This window comes from Serinus canaria, chromosome 1A (genome assembly GCF_022539315.1).
Source record: "Serinus canaria isolate serCan28SL12 chromosome 1A, serCan2020, whole genome shotgun sequence".
Lineage (NCBI taxonomy): Eukaryota > Metazoa > Chordata > Aves > Passeriformes > Fringillidae > Serinus > Serinus canaria.
The window spans coordinates 66,419,911-66,440,500 of NC_066314.1; the positions used below are offsets into that span (position 1 = coordinate 66,419,911).

General features: G+C 40.2%; 1 protein-coding gene across 4 annotated transcripts in view; it reads left to right on the forward strand.

The window, feature by feature from the left end:
• Positions 1–20,590, forward strand: part of ERC1 (ELKS/RAB6-interacting/CAST family member 1) — a 279,402-nt gene that overhangs the window by 211,328 nt on the left and 47,484 nt on the right. For 3 of the 4 annotated variants that reach the window (XM_030237938.2, XM_030237939.2, XM_050984981.1), the window contains one exon: positions 11,683–11,827. In XM_030237938.2, coding sequence (XP_030093798.1) covers positions 11,683–11,827 — 145 coding nt within the window. Of the gene's footprint in view, positions 1–4,298; positions 4,423–11,682; positions 11,828–20,590 lie in introns of those variants that run through there. The other variant, XM_050984992.1, reaches the window with a different exon arrangement.

Here is a 20,590-nt window from a genome sequence, read left to right on the forward strand (position 1 = left end):
ATAAAAAAACCATTCCAGTGCAGGGTCTGCCTGCAAACAGAGAAACCAATGATTTCCCTTTCAGTTCCTCTGTTCCCTTAACGTTTTGAATCCAATTTTTACAGCGCAGAAGAGACCTAAAAGCTAAAATGCAGTGAAAAAAAACAACATATGGAGAGTATTTATTTCTTGGGTGGGGAGCTGTGTCTGAAGAATGGGATTATATCAGTGTGTTGCCTGCATGGTGTTGTCACCACAGTAACGAGCAGCAGCAGGAGGAGGAGGCTCTCTGAAGGTGGAGTTGGGTGAAGGCAGCAGGAGAGGCAGAGCAGGAGGAGGCTCTCTGAAGGTGGAGTTGGGTGAAGGCAGCAGGAGAGGCAGAGCAGCAGGAGGCTCTCTGAAGGTGGAGTTGGGTGAAGGCAGCAGGAGAGGCAGAGCAGGAGGCTCTCTGAAGGTGGTGTCGGGTGAAGGCAGCAGGAGAGGCAGAGCAGCAGGAGGCTCTCTGAAGGTGGTGTTGGGTGAAGGCAGCAGGGCCAGGAGGAGAAGCAGAGTTTGGAGGCTCTCTGAAGGTGGAGTTGGGTGAAGGCAGCAGGGCCAGGAGGAGAGGCGGTGGTGGGGCTCAGCCCCATTGTTCTGCAAGCGGCTGCGGGGCTGTCCAGGTGTCCTGATTTAAAGGCTGCTCCTTGAGACAGGAAATTGTATCTTGTTCTGAGGTTTACTGTAATAAAGTACATAGTCCTGGGGGAATGTGCTGCTGGGCCCATGAATCACTTTATGGGCTGGCTGTTCTGACCTCAGCCCTGTGATTTATTCACGCCATACCGCAGCAGGAATGGCAAAAATGTGAGCGGTGCATGGTCCTCCCGGCCTCCCCCTTCCCAGCCAGATGGGCCTTGAACTGGGAGCCTGCCATAAATCCATAAAGGCAGGTCTGCTCCTGGCTGCCAGTTCCACTTGTCTTGCCCACTCTGCCATGTGTCTGCTGGGGAATCCTCTTGCTGCTCAGGTGTTTCCTTCGTAGTTCTGCGGCCTAGTAGTTTCTCGTGTGAAAAGATGAAAAATCTCAGTGCAGTCATGGTGCTTCTAGCAGAAATAAATGTGCAAGTTTTTGGTAATCCCCTTTTTCCTTTCAGTTAGCAATAAGCAACAAAAAGAAAAAGACCTGACTGTTTTCAGCTCAGAATGTCACTGTTTGACAGATGTTACCAGATGTTCTCTTTAGTAAATAGTAGCATTTGCATTTACAGAGGTAGTTAAATGATGTGCTTTTGGTCAAATCACAAATGACAGGAGTGAAGAGTAGCTCCTGACTCTCAGCTCTGCTAAGCCATGTTCCTATTCCTATTGACACTGTTTGTTTGCATGTTTTGCATTTGGCAGTTGTTAGTTTTAAAATCTAGCACTTTCCTTTGGTGCTTTCCTTTTGGCCTTTCAAAAACTGAAAGGCCTTTGGTGTTGGCATTTCAGTTTTAGAAATATTTATTCTGCATGCAGCATCCTGATATTTTCTTGTAAATTCATTAGTCTGTACTCTTCAGAAAATGCTCAGAATTTCTATTGATGTCCAAAACACCCATTTCTTAAGGATAGTTTCAGGATTAAAAGTTGTCCATGTCACACGTGTTCACCCTGCCTTGCAGTTTTTTTCTGCCCCTTTAATTTTTTTATTTACTTTCTTTTTTTTATAAAGTAGATAAAATTTAAACATTTTCAAATTCTGCAAGATTTTTTTTTTGCAAGAAATTAACCTTGCCACATATCTTAACGAAGTAGATACCACCTGATAATTCCTAACACTTGTACAACCAATTAAAGGTCAATTTTACCAACATAAGCTAGATGATGCTTAGAAGATAGGAGAACTTAAATTTATCTATAGTATAGGCAAGTTTTCATGAGAGCCAGTTTCTTGTATGATGCAAGCTGGTTTAATTCTGTTTTTTCATAGTCTTGAAATTTGGAGGTTTATTACATTTTTAAGATGCTAAGAGCTACATCTGTAAATTTATCTGTGATCATGTGTCTTCAGTAAGGCAGTTTGGAAGGGATTTTTCTTCACACTACAGCATAAACACAGCTTCAGATTTGTTCACATGAAAAGGTGCTGGTTGCTAGAATGTGCTAAACTGAGGTTTTTCCAGTGTCCTCACATATGAATGGCTTGCTCTCTCACTTTCTGTGTTGCTTAAGGTTCACATATTTGTGTCTCATTACAAAACAGGCAGTAACAGCTTACTTTGAGATGGTTGAGCTCTTTATTTCAGTAAAGCTCTTTAGATCTGTACATGCAAAAAGGCTTTGAGTTGGAGTGTATCATTACTGTGCTTAGCAGGGATCTGATAAGGGATTGTCAAAGGTCTGTTTGCATGGTTTAGGTCAGGCTTAACAGTGCTTGCTCTGGAGCAGAGTACACATGCTCTGTCCCTTAAACTTTTTACTGCATGCAGCTCTGGTTTCATCTCGTGAAGAACAGGCACTGGATAGAGGTTAAAAAAGGAAGGAAGGTGGTAGGATGCTCCCTAGTTACTGTACAATGCCAGTTGCTTCAAGCATCTGGGAAGTTATCCTCAAAACTCACCAGAAAATGCTGTAGTGCCCATTCAAACAGATCTGCACTCAGGGACTGCAAGTAGCTACACCTGCTTTCAGACCCAGATCTGAAAAAGGAAATTAAATGAAACCTCTCAGGCCCCTTCTGCTGCAATTACAGAACTAAATATATCCAAATTTTATCCATAGCCCTGACACCTGCTCCATTTCTGTCCTCAACCCTTTCAACAACTCCTGCTTGCTTCGAAACTCTTTTTTGGCACTACTTGAGCAGCAGCCATTGGAGCTACCAGGAGCAGGAGGCAAAGTGATGCCTCAGTGTTTAATGAAACTGCTTCCAGCCTCCTACTCCCCTGATGCTGCCATTCCTGTCCTTATCCAGACACTTGGCATTTCTTGTGCTCCTTTTTTAATCCCTCTCCTGGGCAGTAGCAGCAACCAGAAAAGACTGAAGTACAGATATAGGTGGGGTTAGGATGGAACAGAGATCAGCATTAGTGCTGCTGTTGTTACTACCACCAGAGCCCAAATACATCATTTGCAGAATTAATATAAAAAGGTCTGACCTTGAAGACAAAGTAGTTCTGGAAGAGGAGCTTGAACAAATGTACAAAAGAACCCTCAGAGAAGAAGTTAAGCCAGGCACATCCAGGTTGGTGCTCAGATAAGCAATAAATAATGAAAGCAATCCATAGCTCTGACAAGAAAATTTGTTGGAATGGTATGTGGAAGAATATTTAGATGTTTGTAAAAGAACAACAAAATGAAGAAGCTGTACACATCTGGTATGTAACATGAAACTGGATGTCACAGGGATAACAGCAATTAGTGAGAAATAGACTAATATTCAGAGCTGAAATGTGGGTACAAGTTGTTCAGGAAATCTAAAAATAAAGTATTGGTGTTGTATATTAATTATAATGGAAGTTTTGAGGAAATAAAAAAGAGTATAAATTATAGCATTACTTTGTGTCAAAATAATGTAAGGATCATAAAAGTTACACAAAGAGTGGATGGTATGCTGCAATGGACTTTAGGTATAATGTTGTGTTAAATGTAAGTAATAATGGAGAAATGTGGTTTTGTCAGATATATCTATTTATTGGATACCAATCAGAGAAACTGCCAGGCTTGTTAACTTAATAAATAGTGACTAGATCACCCAGATGTAATGGTGTGAGACTTCAGGATTGTAGTAAGTAGTGATGACACTAGAGAAGAAATCATCACCAAAACTGACTTCAGCTGTAGTGATCACAAATTGATAATATCAACATGTATTCAAAGAAAAAACTATTCTAGAAAAGTGAAGTATTTAATTTCAAATTAATAGACTAAAGAATGGAGACTACTACATAGCAAGTAAATTGGTCAGAAGAACACAAGGAGGTTCATGTAGAGGAAGCAAACATTTATTTAAAGCGAAAGTCCAAAACTATAAGGTCTTTGCATCCCAAACAAAAGGGGAAAAGTTTAAGAAAGTTACAAAACTGTGTACATGTATCCAAAAAGGGAATTGGCAGCAGCCTTAAAAATTGGTCAAGAGAAAGAGACATTTAGGGAAAGCAGAAATTGTAGAAATAAAGTGAGAATTGTGAAAACTTGTGCTGAATGAGACCTCCCAAAAGAAATAAAAATAAATAATAAATGTTCTTTAGCCACTGCTACAAAAAGGTCAGGGAAAAAAAGTGGAACCACAATGCACTGAGAATAAGCGTAGTATGAATATGGTTCCAAAACTAAATTAATGCCTTTGCCTTGTTTTTCAGTGAACTGATAAAATACAGAGGAAGGCAGGTATGATCACCTGTCAGAATGTCAGCCATGGAAATGAGAGAGATGCAGAAGTGAGATAAATTATACTCACCAGCAATGACATGGTAGTCATTTAACAAGGAGGATGCTCTGTCTGTTTGATTTGAGTATAAAGACTGGATAATGTTCTCAAAACAACTGTATTGTAAATCATGAGAGTTTTGCACTAAAATGAAATAAATAGTGAATATTTCACTAAATGAAATAAATAAATAATGACTAGAGTTTTTACTTCTGTGATCAGAAGCCACAGTAAGATTGCAGTATTGCTGTCAAAGTTTGACTGATAAAGCTGAAATTTCATTCCTGGCCAGATTCACAAAGACATCAAGACAATTGTTTTCACTGTAGTAATTGTGGTTGTTTGATATGTTATAATCAGTGTGAATTCCATGATTCATTTTCCATTCTTATGTTTTGGCAGTGCTGGCTGTGGCAGTGAAGGGTTTGACACTGTCACAGTGTCAGGAGCTGCAGCTGGGCAGTTCCTCCAGGGATGAGGAACCTGCGGTCAGATCTGGGTTCCTCATGTTTATTCAGGGTTTTAACTGGCTCCTCAGGCTGCAGGGATACACAGCCAGTGGAGGGGCAGGAACCTGGAAATGGGAGGGCACAACCATCTCTTGCCACAAGAGCCTGGCTTGTGTCAGTTTAAGCCAGTTGAGAAACCACATGCTAAGCTAGAGCTCAACCTGAACTTGACCATGTCCCAGGAAAAAAAATTGGAGCTGCCTTTCTTATAAGGTCAGTTTTCAAAATCTGGTGGATTTATTCTGGTGGCCTCTGTTGCCTGGATGAAAAATATGCCTTGAGCTTGTGCTCTGTCTGCAGTGCTGTTAAACTGCAGATGAAGAAAGAACGCCCGTTTCAGGACTTCCTTCTTAGAAAAGCCAACTCTGGGGAGCTCAAGAGCCTTGTAAGTACTGCTGTCTCTCATCCACATTCTGCACTGAAGGATGCTAAAGCAAGGAAGGTTGTCTTCAGAAAAATTCTACCTTTCACAGGGGACAAATCTCCCAAAACATCAGGTGACAGGGTTGGAAGTTCCTTCTGCAAGATGCCATCCTGGAGAACTTCCACTCTTCACAGGCACCTGGGGAAGGCTGATGGGCTCTCAGTGTAGCAGCTGTGACATGCAGCAGCCAGCTTTTCACTGAGGTATTCATCAATAAAAATAGTTCAGGAAATTAGTAGTGGGTTTGAAACTTCTCTGTAAAAGTGTTAGATTTTTTTTCTAGATATGCTGGCAGACACAGTCTAAGGCTGCACTGCAGTTCTGAGTGCTCAGAGCTGAGATATGAGCAGGACTAGGAATTGCAAATTTTTACCTCTGGTGCCAAAGTGATAAAATTAAGGTGGAAAGCTTAAGTACAAGAAGGGCTAAAACACTGATGGAAAAGGTAATATAAAATAGGTATATAAAAGGTAATATAAAATATTTATAGGACTACTTGTGACTTCATCAAACCTGTTGAGGGAAAGGACTTTTAAAAGCACTGCTTATCAATCCTAGTAAGGAGTTCTGTGATTCCAGACAGTTGGATGTTAGAGAAAATATGTGTAGGAAAGCCTAAATATATTATCAGTATGTTTTTTTTAAAACAAGGACAGTGCAACTGGTAATGCTTCCTGTGTCATGGAATTCACATTGATTATTATCACACCATTCTTATAATGGAAAATTAAAGTGACATCACTTTTGTGATCACACAACTGTATTCACCAAGAGTTTGTATTTTTATCTTGTTTTCCACTTGTGGTCACATGTATGCAAAGACATTGAAGAGACCAGTGAAAAGGTGTGCATTCATAAAGCTTCAGTTTGCTGATGACAAAAAACTCTCATTTTTATCTCATTTGGTTTGCTTGAATTCTCAATTTCTGTTTTGGTAGCTGTAAGAGCACAGACCAGAGATTAGAAAGGCTGCTGATGTGCCAGCCAGGCCAGGCAAAGGTGATGTGCTGATTCAGGAAACAAGTACTGGAATGGAAGGAGTGTAGTATTATCCCTTTTGACTAAAGATTTAAGGCTGTGCTTTGGAAATTAATTTGCAGCCTGAGGTTTGATTATTCCCAGCTGCAATTAAAAAAAGCAGGTAGTACCTATTGCCAAGTTAAATTTTTTTCCCCCCTCTCTTGCAGTAAGAGGTAGCTACTGTTTCTTTTGGACAAAAGTTTGCTCACTTTGGGATACTTTGAGCTGCATCTTAAATGCTGTAGAAATTACAGCCAGTGCAGAATTTGGCAGCTTGCATATTAAGTGAGTTATTCATCTGTTAGCATCATGAAATGTCTTTCCCTGGTATAATTGCCTTTTTTCAAGGTTACTTTTAAGAACCAAATCTTGATACCCAGAGCTCTGCAAGGACTGTCTCCTCCCTGTGAGGTACTGGAAGTCAGAGTTTCTTAATTTTCTGAGGATGTTGTATAATCAGCAAAAAAAAAAAAAAACCAAAAGTGGGAAAGAAAGTGGAGTTGAGAAGTACTGCTGCAGTGGTAGACACAGTTCATGGTGGAGAGGACGATGGAGCCGGGCTTCTGGCCCATTGAATCTGCAGTTTGGTGTGTTGTACTCCTAATTACTTTTTAAGAGTTTATTGAGTGTGACCCACCCAAACCCTGCCTTTCTGCTAAACTCATGAAATTCCTGAATGCCCTATCCCAATGCTTTTATGTTCTTAGCTGCTGCCTGTCTGTCTAGCTCTCATAACACTGCAGTGCTGGATCTGAATCTCTGTGCCTGCGAGTTCTGTCTGTTGTTGTCACATCACAGGAGGGCTTTTAATTCATATGCAAATAATACATTTCTTATTGTGATGGTGATTCACCAGGGTAACTCTTACAAATGTCTCTGATAGGAAAGCATTTAAAGCTTTTAGTAAAATTTTCTGTAGGCTTGGAGTAAATGCAGTGGACAAAAATCAGACAACCAAAGCAAGTCCTGTACGAGTGGCACTTCTGTTGTTCTCAGTGATTGATGCCATTACCATGAGTAAACAGCTCATGAAACAGGAGAATCTTTCCTTGTGTACAACAGCCATAATTACAGTTCATCTTAATATGCAAGGATGAAAATGCTGGCAGCTTAATCATTGTTCATGGAAGTGCAGCAGTCTCTGTTGAAGGAACTGACTGGATTGCTATGAATTTGTAGCTACCTGAGCTCTTCAAATTTGTGTCACTCTTTTAGATGCTTTAGTTTAATGCCAGTCAGAAGGAAAACAGATTTGATCCTATAATGCAGCTAGGGCTGATGGAATAATCCCAGTTCTTCCATGACATTAAAATCAAAGCTGCTGCTGATATCAATAGTGCTTTCATATTACCTCATACACACGATCAGAAATACTCCAGATTGGAAGAAATTTCATAATATGAAATAAAATTTTATAGAACAATATATTTAAAATATCTCTATATGGAATAAGTGTTCTCCCTGACATATGTAAGCATATTCTTTTAATGAATATATATAGTTTATGTTTTGAAGCATCATTAATTCAGCACTGTTTGCAGCCTGTTATTCTTTCTAATTATACAACTGATAAATATTCCAGTGCTATGACCCTGGGAACAGTACTGCAAAGTACAAAACTGCTTTTTAAAGTTCACCTCCTCTTGTGTTTTACCTAAAGGATTCTTCTCCTTTATTGGGAAAGGGTTGTGAAGGAATTATGTAGTCTTCTGAAACCAAGTGCCATAGAAACCCATTTGAAGACAGCTTGATTGTATTAGTAATTATTGGTAGTGTAATAGTACATTATTGCCCAGTTTTCTTCCCCAAATCAGCCATTTCTCTTCAAGAAAGAGATTTGATAACAAACACAAAGAATAGAGTGCAAATGCATGGCTCCTTCAAGAGTTGAAGGAGCCAGGCATTTGCACTCTATTCTTTGTGTTTGTTATCAAATCTCTCTGCTCTACTGGCCTGTAACTGTTCTGTAGTCATCTATTTTTAAAAGGCAAGCCCATCTTTCATTGCATTATTTTTTGAAGACTGCAAACAGAGAAAATTATGTTGATATTGATCTTGAGATTATATCTACCATTAAGAATTAAACCTACTGGTCTTGATACCACTCCAGTCTGTATTGATCATGATCTACATTCAGTGAAAGGCTTCAGTGTAAATAGAAGGAAAAAATTAATCTCCTCTTTTTGCCCAATTTGGAGTAAAACTTGAACCTGTTTCCAGTAGATTTTTCTGCACTGTTGCCATTTCAGGTTTTCTTTGGTAGCATTCAGAGAGTTAGAGAGTCTGCTCAGCTCTTGTGAGGCAGGTACAGCTCAGTTCAGGCTGCAGAACCTGCAGAGATAAATGGGCAGTTTGCCCCTGCTGAGTTGATGTTGGCACAGCTACACTTGTACCAGCATCTGAAATACCTGAATTAACTTAAGTGAACTGTGTCTGCTCAGTGACTCTGGCCCTAGCCAGCTTTTGACAAGATCAGCATCCTTGGGTTGTGCAGCATGTTTTGCCTACTTAGGAGAACTTTTCAGGACCTCCAGTGTTGTGAGCTGAGGAGAAGCATTTTGCTGAAGAAGCCAAGCCTGTGGCAGTGCCTGAGCCTCCAGGACTGACTGCTCATGGATAGGTTTGTTCACTTGCTGCCACCACCATGCACACATCAGCCCATTTTTTTCTTCTTACCACATCCTCTATCTCACAGCAAGTTCCTCTGGCCTCCCTGGGGATAAAGCTCTCAGGAAGGGAAATAAATCACTTTTGTAATGTTCTTCAATCAGAAACCTTGTTTTTTGCTTGCTAATATGCCCTTTTTCTTGTCTTGGAATCATTTTTTAGTTGCAAGCTCTGCTGAGAGCAATAACTTGCCACTACAGACATGTCCCTTCCAGCAGAGCTGACAGTGACACCTGCACTTCTCCCACATGGAGCAGTTTATGTTTGCCTTGCTAAAGTAAAAAATGCAGCTACAATGCACTTACCACAGGGAATATTTCCTACTTTTGTTCAAACTTCACTTTGTTTCAGTTCCTGAAAACAGTCAGGAAGCCACAATAGCTTTCACCCCACTTCTTACCAGCACCCTCATCTCACAACACAGCACTGAAGTTTTGGCCAGTAGGAAATTCCTTTCTAAGACCAGGTTGTGTTTTTTTTTAAGGGTCCCCCTTCCATGGCAGGAAGGAAATGATGAATCTGACTCTATGTTCTTAGAAGGCTTATGTTGTGTTGTGTTGTATTGTATTGTATTATATGATATTATATTGTATTATTTATATTGTATGGTATTGTATTATATTGTATTATTATATTATATTATTATGCCATACTAAAACTAGACTTAAGAATAGGGAAAGGATATTTACAGAAGGCTGAACAAGATATTAATAAAAAACTCATGATTGCTTCTAGAGTCCTGACACAGCTGGACAGGGATTGGTTATTAAGGTAAACAATTCACATTAAACCAATCAAACAACCACCTGTTGGATAAACAATCTCCAAACAAATTCCAAAGCAGCAAAACACAGGAGAAGCAAAATGAGATAATTATTGGTTTTATTCTTCTTTGAGGCTTCTCAGCTTCCCAGGAGAAGAAATCCTGGAGAAGGGATTTTTCAGAAAATATGACGGTGACACACGGTGGCAAAGATTTTTCAGAAGAAAACCAAAACAAAAAAGTAATGGGCTGCTGTCCATATCTCCTTTTCCTGGCCTTGGGGTTTTCACTTAAGAAGCAGAGATGGGCAGCAAAGGATTTGATTGCAGAAGTGTATGGCTTACATGCTATTTGAGGCACCTCCAATTTCCATACCAGAGTAATGGCTCCACAGATAGAGTTACGGAGATATTCTTGGCTCTGGTCCTGAATCATCAGCAAGGATTGTGGGCTTACTATTAAAAGAATAAGTGTTTCTTTATAATCAAAACAGATTACTCTAAAGAAAGTGAAAATGACCAGAGCTCCAAGCCAGCCTGTCTTTCCCAGGATACCGATAGCTGGAAAAAAGCAGAGGTCATGGATCATGTTCTGTCACTTCACCCTATTGGTATTTTTCATGTTTCAGGCAGACATCCAAAACTGGATACTTTTCCATAAAGCCAAAGCAGCAGAAACAAAATGGCAATAATAACATGCCCATTATCCATTGTTCCCACACCTAGAGTATTGACCCTGCATCTGGGATTCTGATGTGCACCTTTTCCTTTCTTCTACTCTTTGCCTCCATTAAGTCACCAGAACATTTGTATTTCTTCATAGCACAAATGTATTTAGAATACTTTATGATTATCCTAATGAGTCTTAAAAATTTTGCTTTACTTTATGGTATTACATTTTAAAAGGGAAGCAATAATGTTTTTCTAGATATGATCTAGGCAGGATCCAAGTACTCTACACTGGATCTGTGAGATTTTTGATATGCTGGTATTTCATTTAAAGCAAGCTAACTCACTTGGACTGTACAAGAAACACCTGTGTAAACCCAGAGAGAAATTCCACCCACAGAAAGTCCATTGTGTAGTCCACTGTCCTGTCAGATGGTGAACAATTTTGTCTGTTGAAATGCACCTTTTCCTCTTGAAATATGTGATTTCTTCCACATTTTTGAGACAGTGGCTTAAACTGGGGTTCTGATAATAAACTTCTTGATGTTGAGTGCTGCAGCAAAACTTGAAGTGCATTGCAATTTTATTTTTAGATTAAGTGTAGATTAGAAATGTGTTGTATTCAGTTTGTCTTTCATCATCACTCCTCCATGATGCCATCTTTCACACCACCACATGTTTAAGATCTCATTTTATGCCTTCTTTGCAAGGTGGTGAGAGGTGAGAAAACCAAGTTTTTCTTTGAAATCCTGTTGCATATCACCAGCTAAAGATGAGAATTAAGGTGGAAGGACAGAAAAGGTTGCTTTCCCTAACATAATCAATCCTTTGGCTTCCTTGGAGAACTGCTGTCTAACTGTTAGGGTGATTATCTTTGTCTCCTTTCTTCCCAGTATGTATAAAATATTTCTGAATTCTGTTTGTAAGAGTTTTCTGCTACAGGGAAGGAGTACAGGAAAATGTTCAGCCAAAGTAATAATGAATGGTAGTTATTAAAAACTGAGAAGGTGAGTGCAGAAGAAGAACATAATGTGTTTTTCTGACCCTGTAAGCTGCAGTTTGGTATCAGCACAGTTCTTTACAGGGAGGTGTGTGTGTCTTGACTCCCTGTTCCACCAACAGACATAGCCCAGACAAAAATATTCATTATTGGTTTTCAGAGTTGCACACTGGTACAGCATTTATGGTATGCTCAAATCTTTGTAGAGGAAGGAGTCTTCTGAGTTTTGCAGGATAGTAATGTGATTCATTTGGGTTTTTTCCAGACAAGAAGCCCTTCTTGCTGCCATTAGTGAAAAAGATGCCAATATTGCTCTGCTAGAGCTCTCATCCTCTAAGAAGAAGACTCAGGATGAAGTGGCTGCACTGAAACGGGAGAAGGACCGTCTTGTGCAGCAGCTCAAGCAGCAGGTGGGTACAGGAGGGCTGGGAAAAATAGTCTGGTGTGGGATTATTATCTTGATTTGTGGAACTAATAATGTGTAATCCTGTCATGTGTTAGGATGGAAAGTGCATAAATAACAATTTCAAACTAGCTACTGGACTCAGCATTGGGGGAAGTTTCTTTGTGTCGCTGCCTGAATAGTAAATGTGTGATAGGAGGGATAGGAAGTTGTGAATGAAGAGGACATTGGTTATTATCCTCTACAGGCACAAATAGTCACAGATTCAGGGAAAAGTAGAGAAATATTTCTCTTGGGGTTTTGTATTTGTCTTTTTGGGGAAGAAGCCTCTTTGGAAGAATAGGCTGTAGAGCTCAAATATGAATGTTACACCACACAGCCTCTCCTGTGATTTCTGATTGCAACTGGAGCCCCTGTGTCAGCTTTTAGAACGGCCTCTTGAAGGTCTCATGCTTGTGAGGAGATTGGTCCCTTCCTATTTCTGGCCTCTCCCATTTTTCTAAGATATTTCTGTGTTGGCATAACAATTAGAAAAAGTGTGTTTCTGTTAAAGCATTTAACATTATGTTCCAGTACTGAATGTAATGTGAAAAGTACATTGCCAGTAAAACACAGAGGAAGCAAAAGGCATCCCTGGCAATAAGAGATTTAGGATCTGAAAAAAATCTGTGTCGATTTTTCACTTCAGCACTTCTGGTAGATTTTTCTGAGTTATTCCCTTGCCACATTCCTCTTAATAGCACAAATGCTGCTGCCAATCCAGTATCAACTTCTTCAGTGCCACCATTTCCATCTTCATAAAGTTTTATGTGCAACATTTCATCTGTCAACCAGATGATTTCTGTTGCTGTCAGAGAATGTAAGACAAAACCAGGTCAGCATTGTGATAAGGGATTTCTGTGCTTCTTCCTTAGCAAACACAAGTAGATTTTTGGCCATGTTGGTTATGATAATTATTTATGGTTTCATTTAAGAACAGTTCTTTTGGGGGTTTTATGCACCAGCTTCAGAATGACCAAGAATTATAGATTGCAGTCTTGTATTATTTCCTTTTGAGCAACAGTTGTAATTACTGTCACTGGCCAGCCAGGTCATCTGCTAAAACAGGAATCAGAAGAGGTCAAAGCAATGCCAAGTACTTGTTTTGTTCATGTAATTGTTGATGCAGCAGCTGTAATTTATGGTACCACTGATTCCAAGAGAAATTAACACCACTTTTTAGTTCTTCTTGTCCTAAGCTTAAATTCAGGTGCTTTCATGCCTCTGCCCTTCCCAGTTTCCTTCTGGTTATCTTTTGTGAGTAGCTGGAACAACCTGTAGTATTTTGTGGTGAGTTTTTTTCTGCTGAAAATCTGTGTATACTTAATTAAGATATTAACATTGTGCCTATCTGTAATGACTTAGGTTTCAGGTAAATAATTTTTTAAAATGTTGTATTTCCTGTTATCTTTCAGTGCTGGTAAATCCTACAGTATCATAAACTCTTCCTAAAAAGACATGGCCATTTCCCTTAAGGATACCAGTTCTACATGCTTTTCTGTGTATTTGTGGGATACTTAATTGCCCAAATAAATGAAAATTTAAAAGGAAAATAATTTGAAATTGTTCTTGGTATGTAGTGAAACCAATTAGGATTTGAGTTTGGAGCAGTAGTCCTTTTTCAAACCATTCATTGGACTGTTGAAATGCCTTTGAAGATTCTGGTTCCAAAATTGCAACCAGCTTGTCACAGTTTAAGGTTGTTTAAGATTTTAATCTTAAAAATAATGAAGAAAGCAGAAAGTAATCTCCTCAACACATCTGTGCTATGGGTAGTATAAATAAAAGTTTTATGTGTAGTATAAGTAAAAAATCACAGGTATTCTCCAGTACATCCACAATCCCCAAGGCAGAATGAATGTTTACATATAAACAATCTAAACTATATTTAAAATGTACCTGAGAAATATTTATGTGACCATACAGAGATTTGACACATCCTCCCTAAATTCTATCCTGTGTTTTAAGGATGTGTCATCTTATATCCGTTTTTTTTGTGTGTGTAGCTTTCAACACATTGATAGAAAAACTCCTCATTTCTTATTATAGGAGAGTATTACTCACCACCTCTATGAGTTGCAGAGAATCTAAAATTCCATTTATTTTTTTTCAGTGCCAGTAGTTTTGGGTATGTACTTTTTCTGAATAAATTCAAATCACACCAATTTTGACAGCTCCAGAAATAGGAGATGGGTCAGAAGAGATGGCTGTGAGATTTAACAAGATCTTCATTACTGATGTAGTCAAGGGAAATCTCATTTTTCCATATACTTTGCAAATATTCTGTGTGCTTGGCCCTTGCACTCCTCTTCAGTTGTTCCAGGTCACCAGCTTCATATTTTCCAACAAAACAACTATGCTGCTTCCTCAGTTTAAGCCTTCTCCACATGGACCCTTTTCTGCATCTTGAGAACAAGGGTCCATCTGTGTTTGCCAGCTCCACAGAACCATGTCACCTTTCAGGAATGTCCTGAAAGTTCAGCTGTAATTCCTAAATTCACAGTAGAAATTGTAAATGAAAAATCTCTCAGGCTTGCATATGTGTTGAACACAGCTGTTCAAGGAAGGCAAGTGATGCCACAAATCAAGATATTCTGGAAGACTTTGAAAAGCAAAAAAACCCAAAAAGTTTATTCAACCCTTCAGATTTAGAGCTGGGATCCTGACCTCAGTCATTTGTGTTTCAGAGCTGTTGAGCTCCCTGATAAGTATTTGGTATTTCAGTCCATGCCATTCCTAGGAAATGCTTAGGCTTTGTGGTGGGAAAGCAGCTCTTTCAGTTGGTGGTCAGACAGAGCTGAGTAAAAGATTCCCATTTCCACGTGCGTGGGATGCTCACAGAAACGCTGAGCAGGATGGGAAGGGCTCTTTGTGGGAAGAGCTGTGCTACCAGCATGGCTGAATGTCTCTGCAGGCTGGGAAGAGCTTCTGACAGGGGCTTTAGGAAAGCAGCTTCCTGACCATGCTGCAGTAGTGAGTGGGAATGGATCCAAGTGTGCAGGATAGGATTTGGATCAGGTTTTCATTGCTTGGGCTGGTTACCATTGGCTGACTTGCTGTTAGTGTTGAGGTACAACACTCAGAAAACACAAAATTGTTCCAACGATTGCCTGTGATTTTCATTTATTTAAAAGTGTCAGTGAAGACACACAGGTTCATCAAGGGAAGGGTATCCAGAATCTGGAGGGCTCTGCTGTCATTCCTGGTGCTCTGTCCTTTCCCAACACTGGTTGCTCACATGGGAAGGGAGCTGCTGCACAGGAGAGGGAAGGAGTCCTGCCAAAGACATTTCAGTTCTTTAATTTCTCTAAGTATGTGCATTAAAGTTAGGATGAAGAGAAGCATTTTGGAAAGAGGATATGGCATCAATGTTGTTTTAATTTAGAGTTTCTAGGCTCTGAATTGCAGGAATGTGCCTCAATACAGAGCCCATTTCCTAATGAGGCACTCAGCATTGACCAGGCTCTCCAGTAAATGCAGCTGCCTGTTTCATATTGCTTGTCAGTTTGGATGAGGGATTTCCTCTATCATCAGACAGGCAGGGCCATTGCAGGGCGAGGGTCACCAGCTAATGTGGTCCCAATTTATTCCTCCTAGGGCACTGTGTCTCTGTGGGTAGCTGATGCAGAGGCAGTGGCTGGGAGGCTGCTCTGGAGGGGCTGGGCTGATGCAAGAGCTGGAGTTGTGTAACCAGATCCAGATGTGGTGTGGAGAGGGCCCTGCTGGGTGTCACACCGGGCTGACAGGGACCCAGGGAGCTTTGGCCTGCCTGGTGGAGCACAGGCACTGCTCAGCTCCTAGGAAACAGCCTGCTTGCCATTTATCCCCTTCCTCATCAAGCTCAATTTTAATATCAGCTTCTATTTGTTATAACAGAGCAAAGCACCACTCCACAGTTTTCAGTGGTAAAGGGAAGGCATAGCTGAAGGGGCTGAGGTTTTCCTGTCTGTGGGCTTTGAGTCTTAAACAGCTGGGATTTTCTGCTAGGAGCTGTTTGTAGCAAAGACTGTCATTTTCTGTGTTTGTCCAGTGTGTAGCAGGATGGGTGCCTGACTTGAACAGCATCAACAGCATCTCTGTCACTGCCATGCCATAAATGTGAAGTAATAAGTGTTAAAATTTTTGGGAGGCTCTGAACAGTATTAGTGTTTTCTGACAGCTTGGAGCATTATTCAAATTATTTTTTGTAATTAGCCATATTCACTTGTATTATTATATAATGTTTCATAATAATTATTAATATTATTATAGCAGAAGTTAGCAGAAGTTAGATGACAGGATCTCAACATTTTCATTTGAAATCATGTGCCTACAGGTTAGATTAATAGTACTTTGCTGCCTATGCCTAAATCAAAGTTATTTTCAGATCAGTTCCTCAGTCTTTTAAGAATATGTTGCGTTTTCATTCTGTACTTCAGCATGCTCAGAGAATCACCCAGCTTAAGTTCTCTCCATGTAATACATAAATATACACAAATATACATATAAATAAATGTACATTTTCTTTTGTCATGCAAACTGTTAATGAAAAATAGTGAATAATGTGGCATCAGGAGAGAGCTCTCTGCAACTGCTCCAGTCACACCTGTAATCTGCTCCTAAAGACTTTAGGTGAAGGAGACCTTCAGTTCTGGGAAGTCTTTTTTATACCTTATCTGTCTTTATTATTATATGTAATGTCCTTTACTGCAATCTAAGCTGATTACTGTGTTCTTCTATTAGGGGGATAGAAAAAAATATTTACTCCCTGTCACGTTCTTGCCATAGACACTCTTGCCTTCACTCAAAAGGAGCTCCTTTCTATTTCAATAAAGGGAGATGAGAAGCCCCATGCCATTGTAAGTGTGGGTTTTGTATTCAGCCTTGCCATTTAATACCTGCTCTTTCCTTTTGCTTCCATATCCTCATCAAGGTTGTGCCTTCCTCTGAGGCCAGCATGAATTTGAGGGGCTGTTATTTAACATTCCCACTAATGGAGATGAATTATTTGGCAATGGTCAAATAGCTGATAATTGACTGGTAATAATAATATTTATGCAATATTGAATATACGTTTCACCTAAACAAGCAAGTACCAAAGCTGTTTTTTCTGTGCTGCTTTGTGCCTCTTCCCTGTAAGATTTTGGCTGGTTTTCTTTGAGAGGCCAAGTTACTGCAAAGACTGGTTTCCCAAGTAAATGTGGTTCATGGGATCATGAGGAACTGTAGATTCCAGAGTGTCTTCTCACACCAAAAATCATATTTTTCCACTGTTACTTGTTTCCCTGGAAACCCTGCACACTGACACCTGACACTCCTCTGCTGTGAACTTTTCCAAACTGAAGTTCCACTGGTTGGAGTCATTTCTGTTTATAACAAGAGAATGTAAAGCAGGTCAAAGGAGACTGACAGGCAAATGTTTTCCTCTTGCTGCTGTGGAGCTGTATCAGCATGACCACACTTCTGGCAGCTTTAGTTACCACCCTGCCCAATGAAATAATACAGATTGTGAGACTTTCCAAGTCTTCCAGTTAGTCTTTGCTTTACCTTAGCTGCCCTGATTTGAAACCATGTCTGACGAGAGTGATTACCCTGCTAGCAAGGGAATTTCTTCCTCAGGTGACATGGATACAGTCACTGCAGATAATGGCTAAAAGTGGTGCTGGTCTGTGACAGAGCCCCTGTTGTTCTCTGAAAGGTTCCAGCAGTCTGGAGTTCAGTGAGGGGAGGCATCTCTCAAACTACTGTTGGAAGGGAATTTAGGAAGTCTGGGAATGTGTGTGTGAGTTGTCTGAGTGTGGTGGTGGTGGTGGCTTCTTTATAGCTGAGGAAAAAATTAATATTTTAAATGAGTGATGAGATTCAGGGCCCTAGGATCCATCTTTGTTTATTGATCTCCTTACTACAGTCCCCATATACTTGCCCTTGCAAGAGTGCAAATAGTTATGAATGTGGGGAAAGAAATTTTTTGTGATAAGAAAGTTAAAAACAGGCAGAGGAATTTGAATGTGCTGTGCCAGAGGTTTCTTTATGAACTGGGCAGAACAGAAGGTACTCTGAGTTCTGGTGTTCACTGAATGCCAGGTTAACCAATTTGAAGCAGGAACAAACAGATTAATGTACTTTGCCAGAAATTTTTCAAGGGCTAGTGAAGCATTTCAATAACTATGGTCACTTGCAGTGGACTTGTTACATGTGCAGTGCAGTCTCAGCCTCACCTCTCCACTGCAGAGTCAAAGTAAAGTCACCTTTCTTTAGGTTCTTGTACCACCAGTGTCTGGAGGGTCACTTGCAGCTTTTCAATTACTGGCTTTAAAATACAAAGGTGCCAAAATGTGTAGGTTTTATAGTATATTCTTAGCTGTGCTGCCAGTGTAGCTGGCATGTGAGGAGGCAGAAGTGGGCAAAATCACTCTGTATACTTCCTCTTCAGGAAGCTGTTGGACTAGAAACAGAAGAAACTTCTGGCTGAAGTGAATATATATCCACTAATTGGCTCTCATCAAGCATTGCCAGCTGTCAAATTTAGGCATCATGGCTTTTGTTGAAGGCCTGTAATGCACCCAGATTATCAATCACAGCTCTGCTTGTTCTGCCAGGCTTTGCTCCTCAGTAATTGTTTCTGTCAAAGGGGGAGTCTCTGCCAGGAGCAGACCCCAGCACCCTGACAAAGGCTTTGTCATGCCCTTGAGCACAGCACTTGGAGCCCTCACAGATTAAAAGAAAGCCCCTTCTCCCTGCCATGTGTTCCAGACTTTTTTCCCATCATTTTTAATCATCTGTTAGCACAGTAAGAGCGCTCAGTGCAGCATCAGCAGTCTTTTCTGGGGCAGTATTTCATCTCTCCCTGGTGTTTCTTGTGTTCTTTCTCCTCTCCCTCCTCCTTTACCTTCACCCTTTGCCTCTTGCACAACTAAATGGAAATGTGTGTTCAGGAGAGCCCTGGCTGGGCTGGCTGCATGGTGCCAGGGAAGGGAGCTGCCTGCTGGAGCCATGGGAGTGCCTCTTCTTCCTCCTGCTGCAAACAGCCCTGGCTGATTTCTGCTTGTGCCTTCAGCCTTGCCACAGCCTGGTGGCTTTAGGGTGTAGCTGGAAGGGAAGGTGCTTTGCCTCACTGAAAGAGGGCTTAAAGATTTATAGAGGTATTGAGGAACTCTCAAGACAATCCAGTACTTGGTTCCTTTTCTTTCTAGACATTTGTAATATTTTTTAAAATACTGTAAGGACTAATATTTCCCAGGTTTGAACTCAGGTTTCAAACACTTGTTTCACTCTGTTAGAAATATTCCTCCATTTATTGAATAAATTAAAATTTTCATACTCCAGTGTTACAGCTTTTTAACTGACTAAAAATTCACACAAATAAATTTAAATTAATTGCATAATTGCCCACAGCATTTAGTGCCACATATACACCAGCTCTCATTCAGGGCTTATGAACTCCTATAGGAAGTTATTTAAGCAATGTTGCCTCTCTCTATAAAATCAGGATTGCTGGACAAGTCTAGGTTAGCAGTTGAGACCCTGTATCCCATTCCTGTGAGTGACCAACTTGGTGGTGTTGGATATCAGGAAAGATTGTTAGGGCTCCCCTGGGAGAACCAGGCTTGTTGGCACTATTAAAGAGGTCAGGATGCTCACTGAGCTTGGGCTTGCTCTGAAGACTGCACTAGAGGATCTAATTTGGGCTTGAAAAATAATCATTTCTTGGTCTGTGAATAGTACTGCTGGACATTGGTGCAGTGTAAAAACACTCACTGTCATTTGACATCACAGTTGTACCACACAGTGGTTTCCTGTGGTTATTGTGGCCCAGGCCACTGGTCTGATACACAATGGTTTTCAGTTAAATAAAGAGAATATATTAGAACAGCTCTCTATGATCCATACATTCAACAGAGCATTTATGGAATTCATTCTGGTCTCTTTGCTACAAATATTATGTTGGACATAGTTCCTGACAATATTTGTCTTAGTTGATGAGTCATGAGATAGATGCAAGGTCTCAGATAGAGTCATTTAGAGCAGCTCAGGATTGCCCATGGCTGTTCATTCAAGGAATACAATTATGGGTACATCTTCTTTTGCTTAACTGCCATGCTTTGTGGGGTAGCTGGGAAGGAGCCGTGCATGACTGCTCCTGATTGTTGTCCAGTGGCAGGATGTGCCTCAGGGGTAAAATATTTGAGACTTTCCAACCATTGGTACTTGTGGCTGGGCTGGTTTGGCATCACTCTTGGTATTTGAATTGATGATGTCTGAAGGATGACCAGAAAATAGAGTGAGTTTATGATTACATTTAAATTGCTTCTTTTAGACCCATTGTTTAGGGAACTCTGAAGTGTTGGTGACAGGAGAATTCCACTTAAACATATAAAAAGTCTTGACAAGATAAATCCACAGATTTTCTTTTGTGAAGAAACAGAAATTTCACACTGAAATTTCAGATTCAGGAAGATCTTGAGGTACTTGCTTGAAGATTTTGAATCAAGATGGGTGTGTAAGCATCCTTACAGGTATTTCATTGATTGGATGCAGATTTTTCTGGACTAAATTATTCTTGTTCATCTGGGCTGTTTTACCTGACAATGACAATTATCTAGGAGACACATGTGTCCCTTTACCAAATATCCATTCAAAATGTGCTAACTTGGTACACTGGGCTTATCTCTGGCTGTATTTATAGAAATTATTCCTCAGGAACACATGGAACAGTTTAATATTAAACTTATACAGCAAAACTTTATTTGTG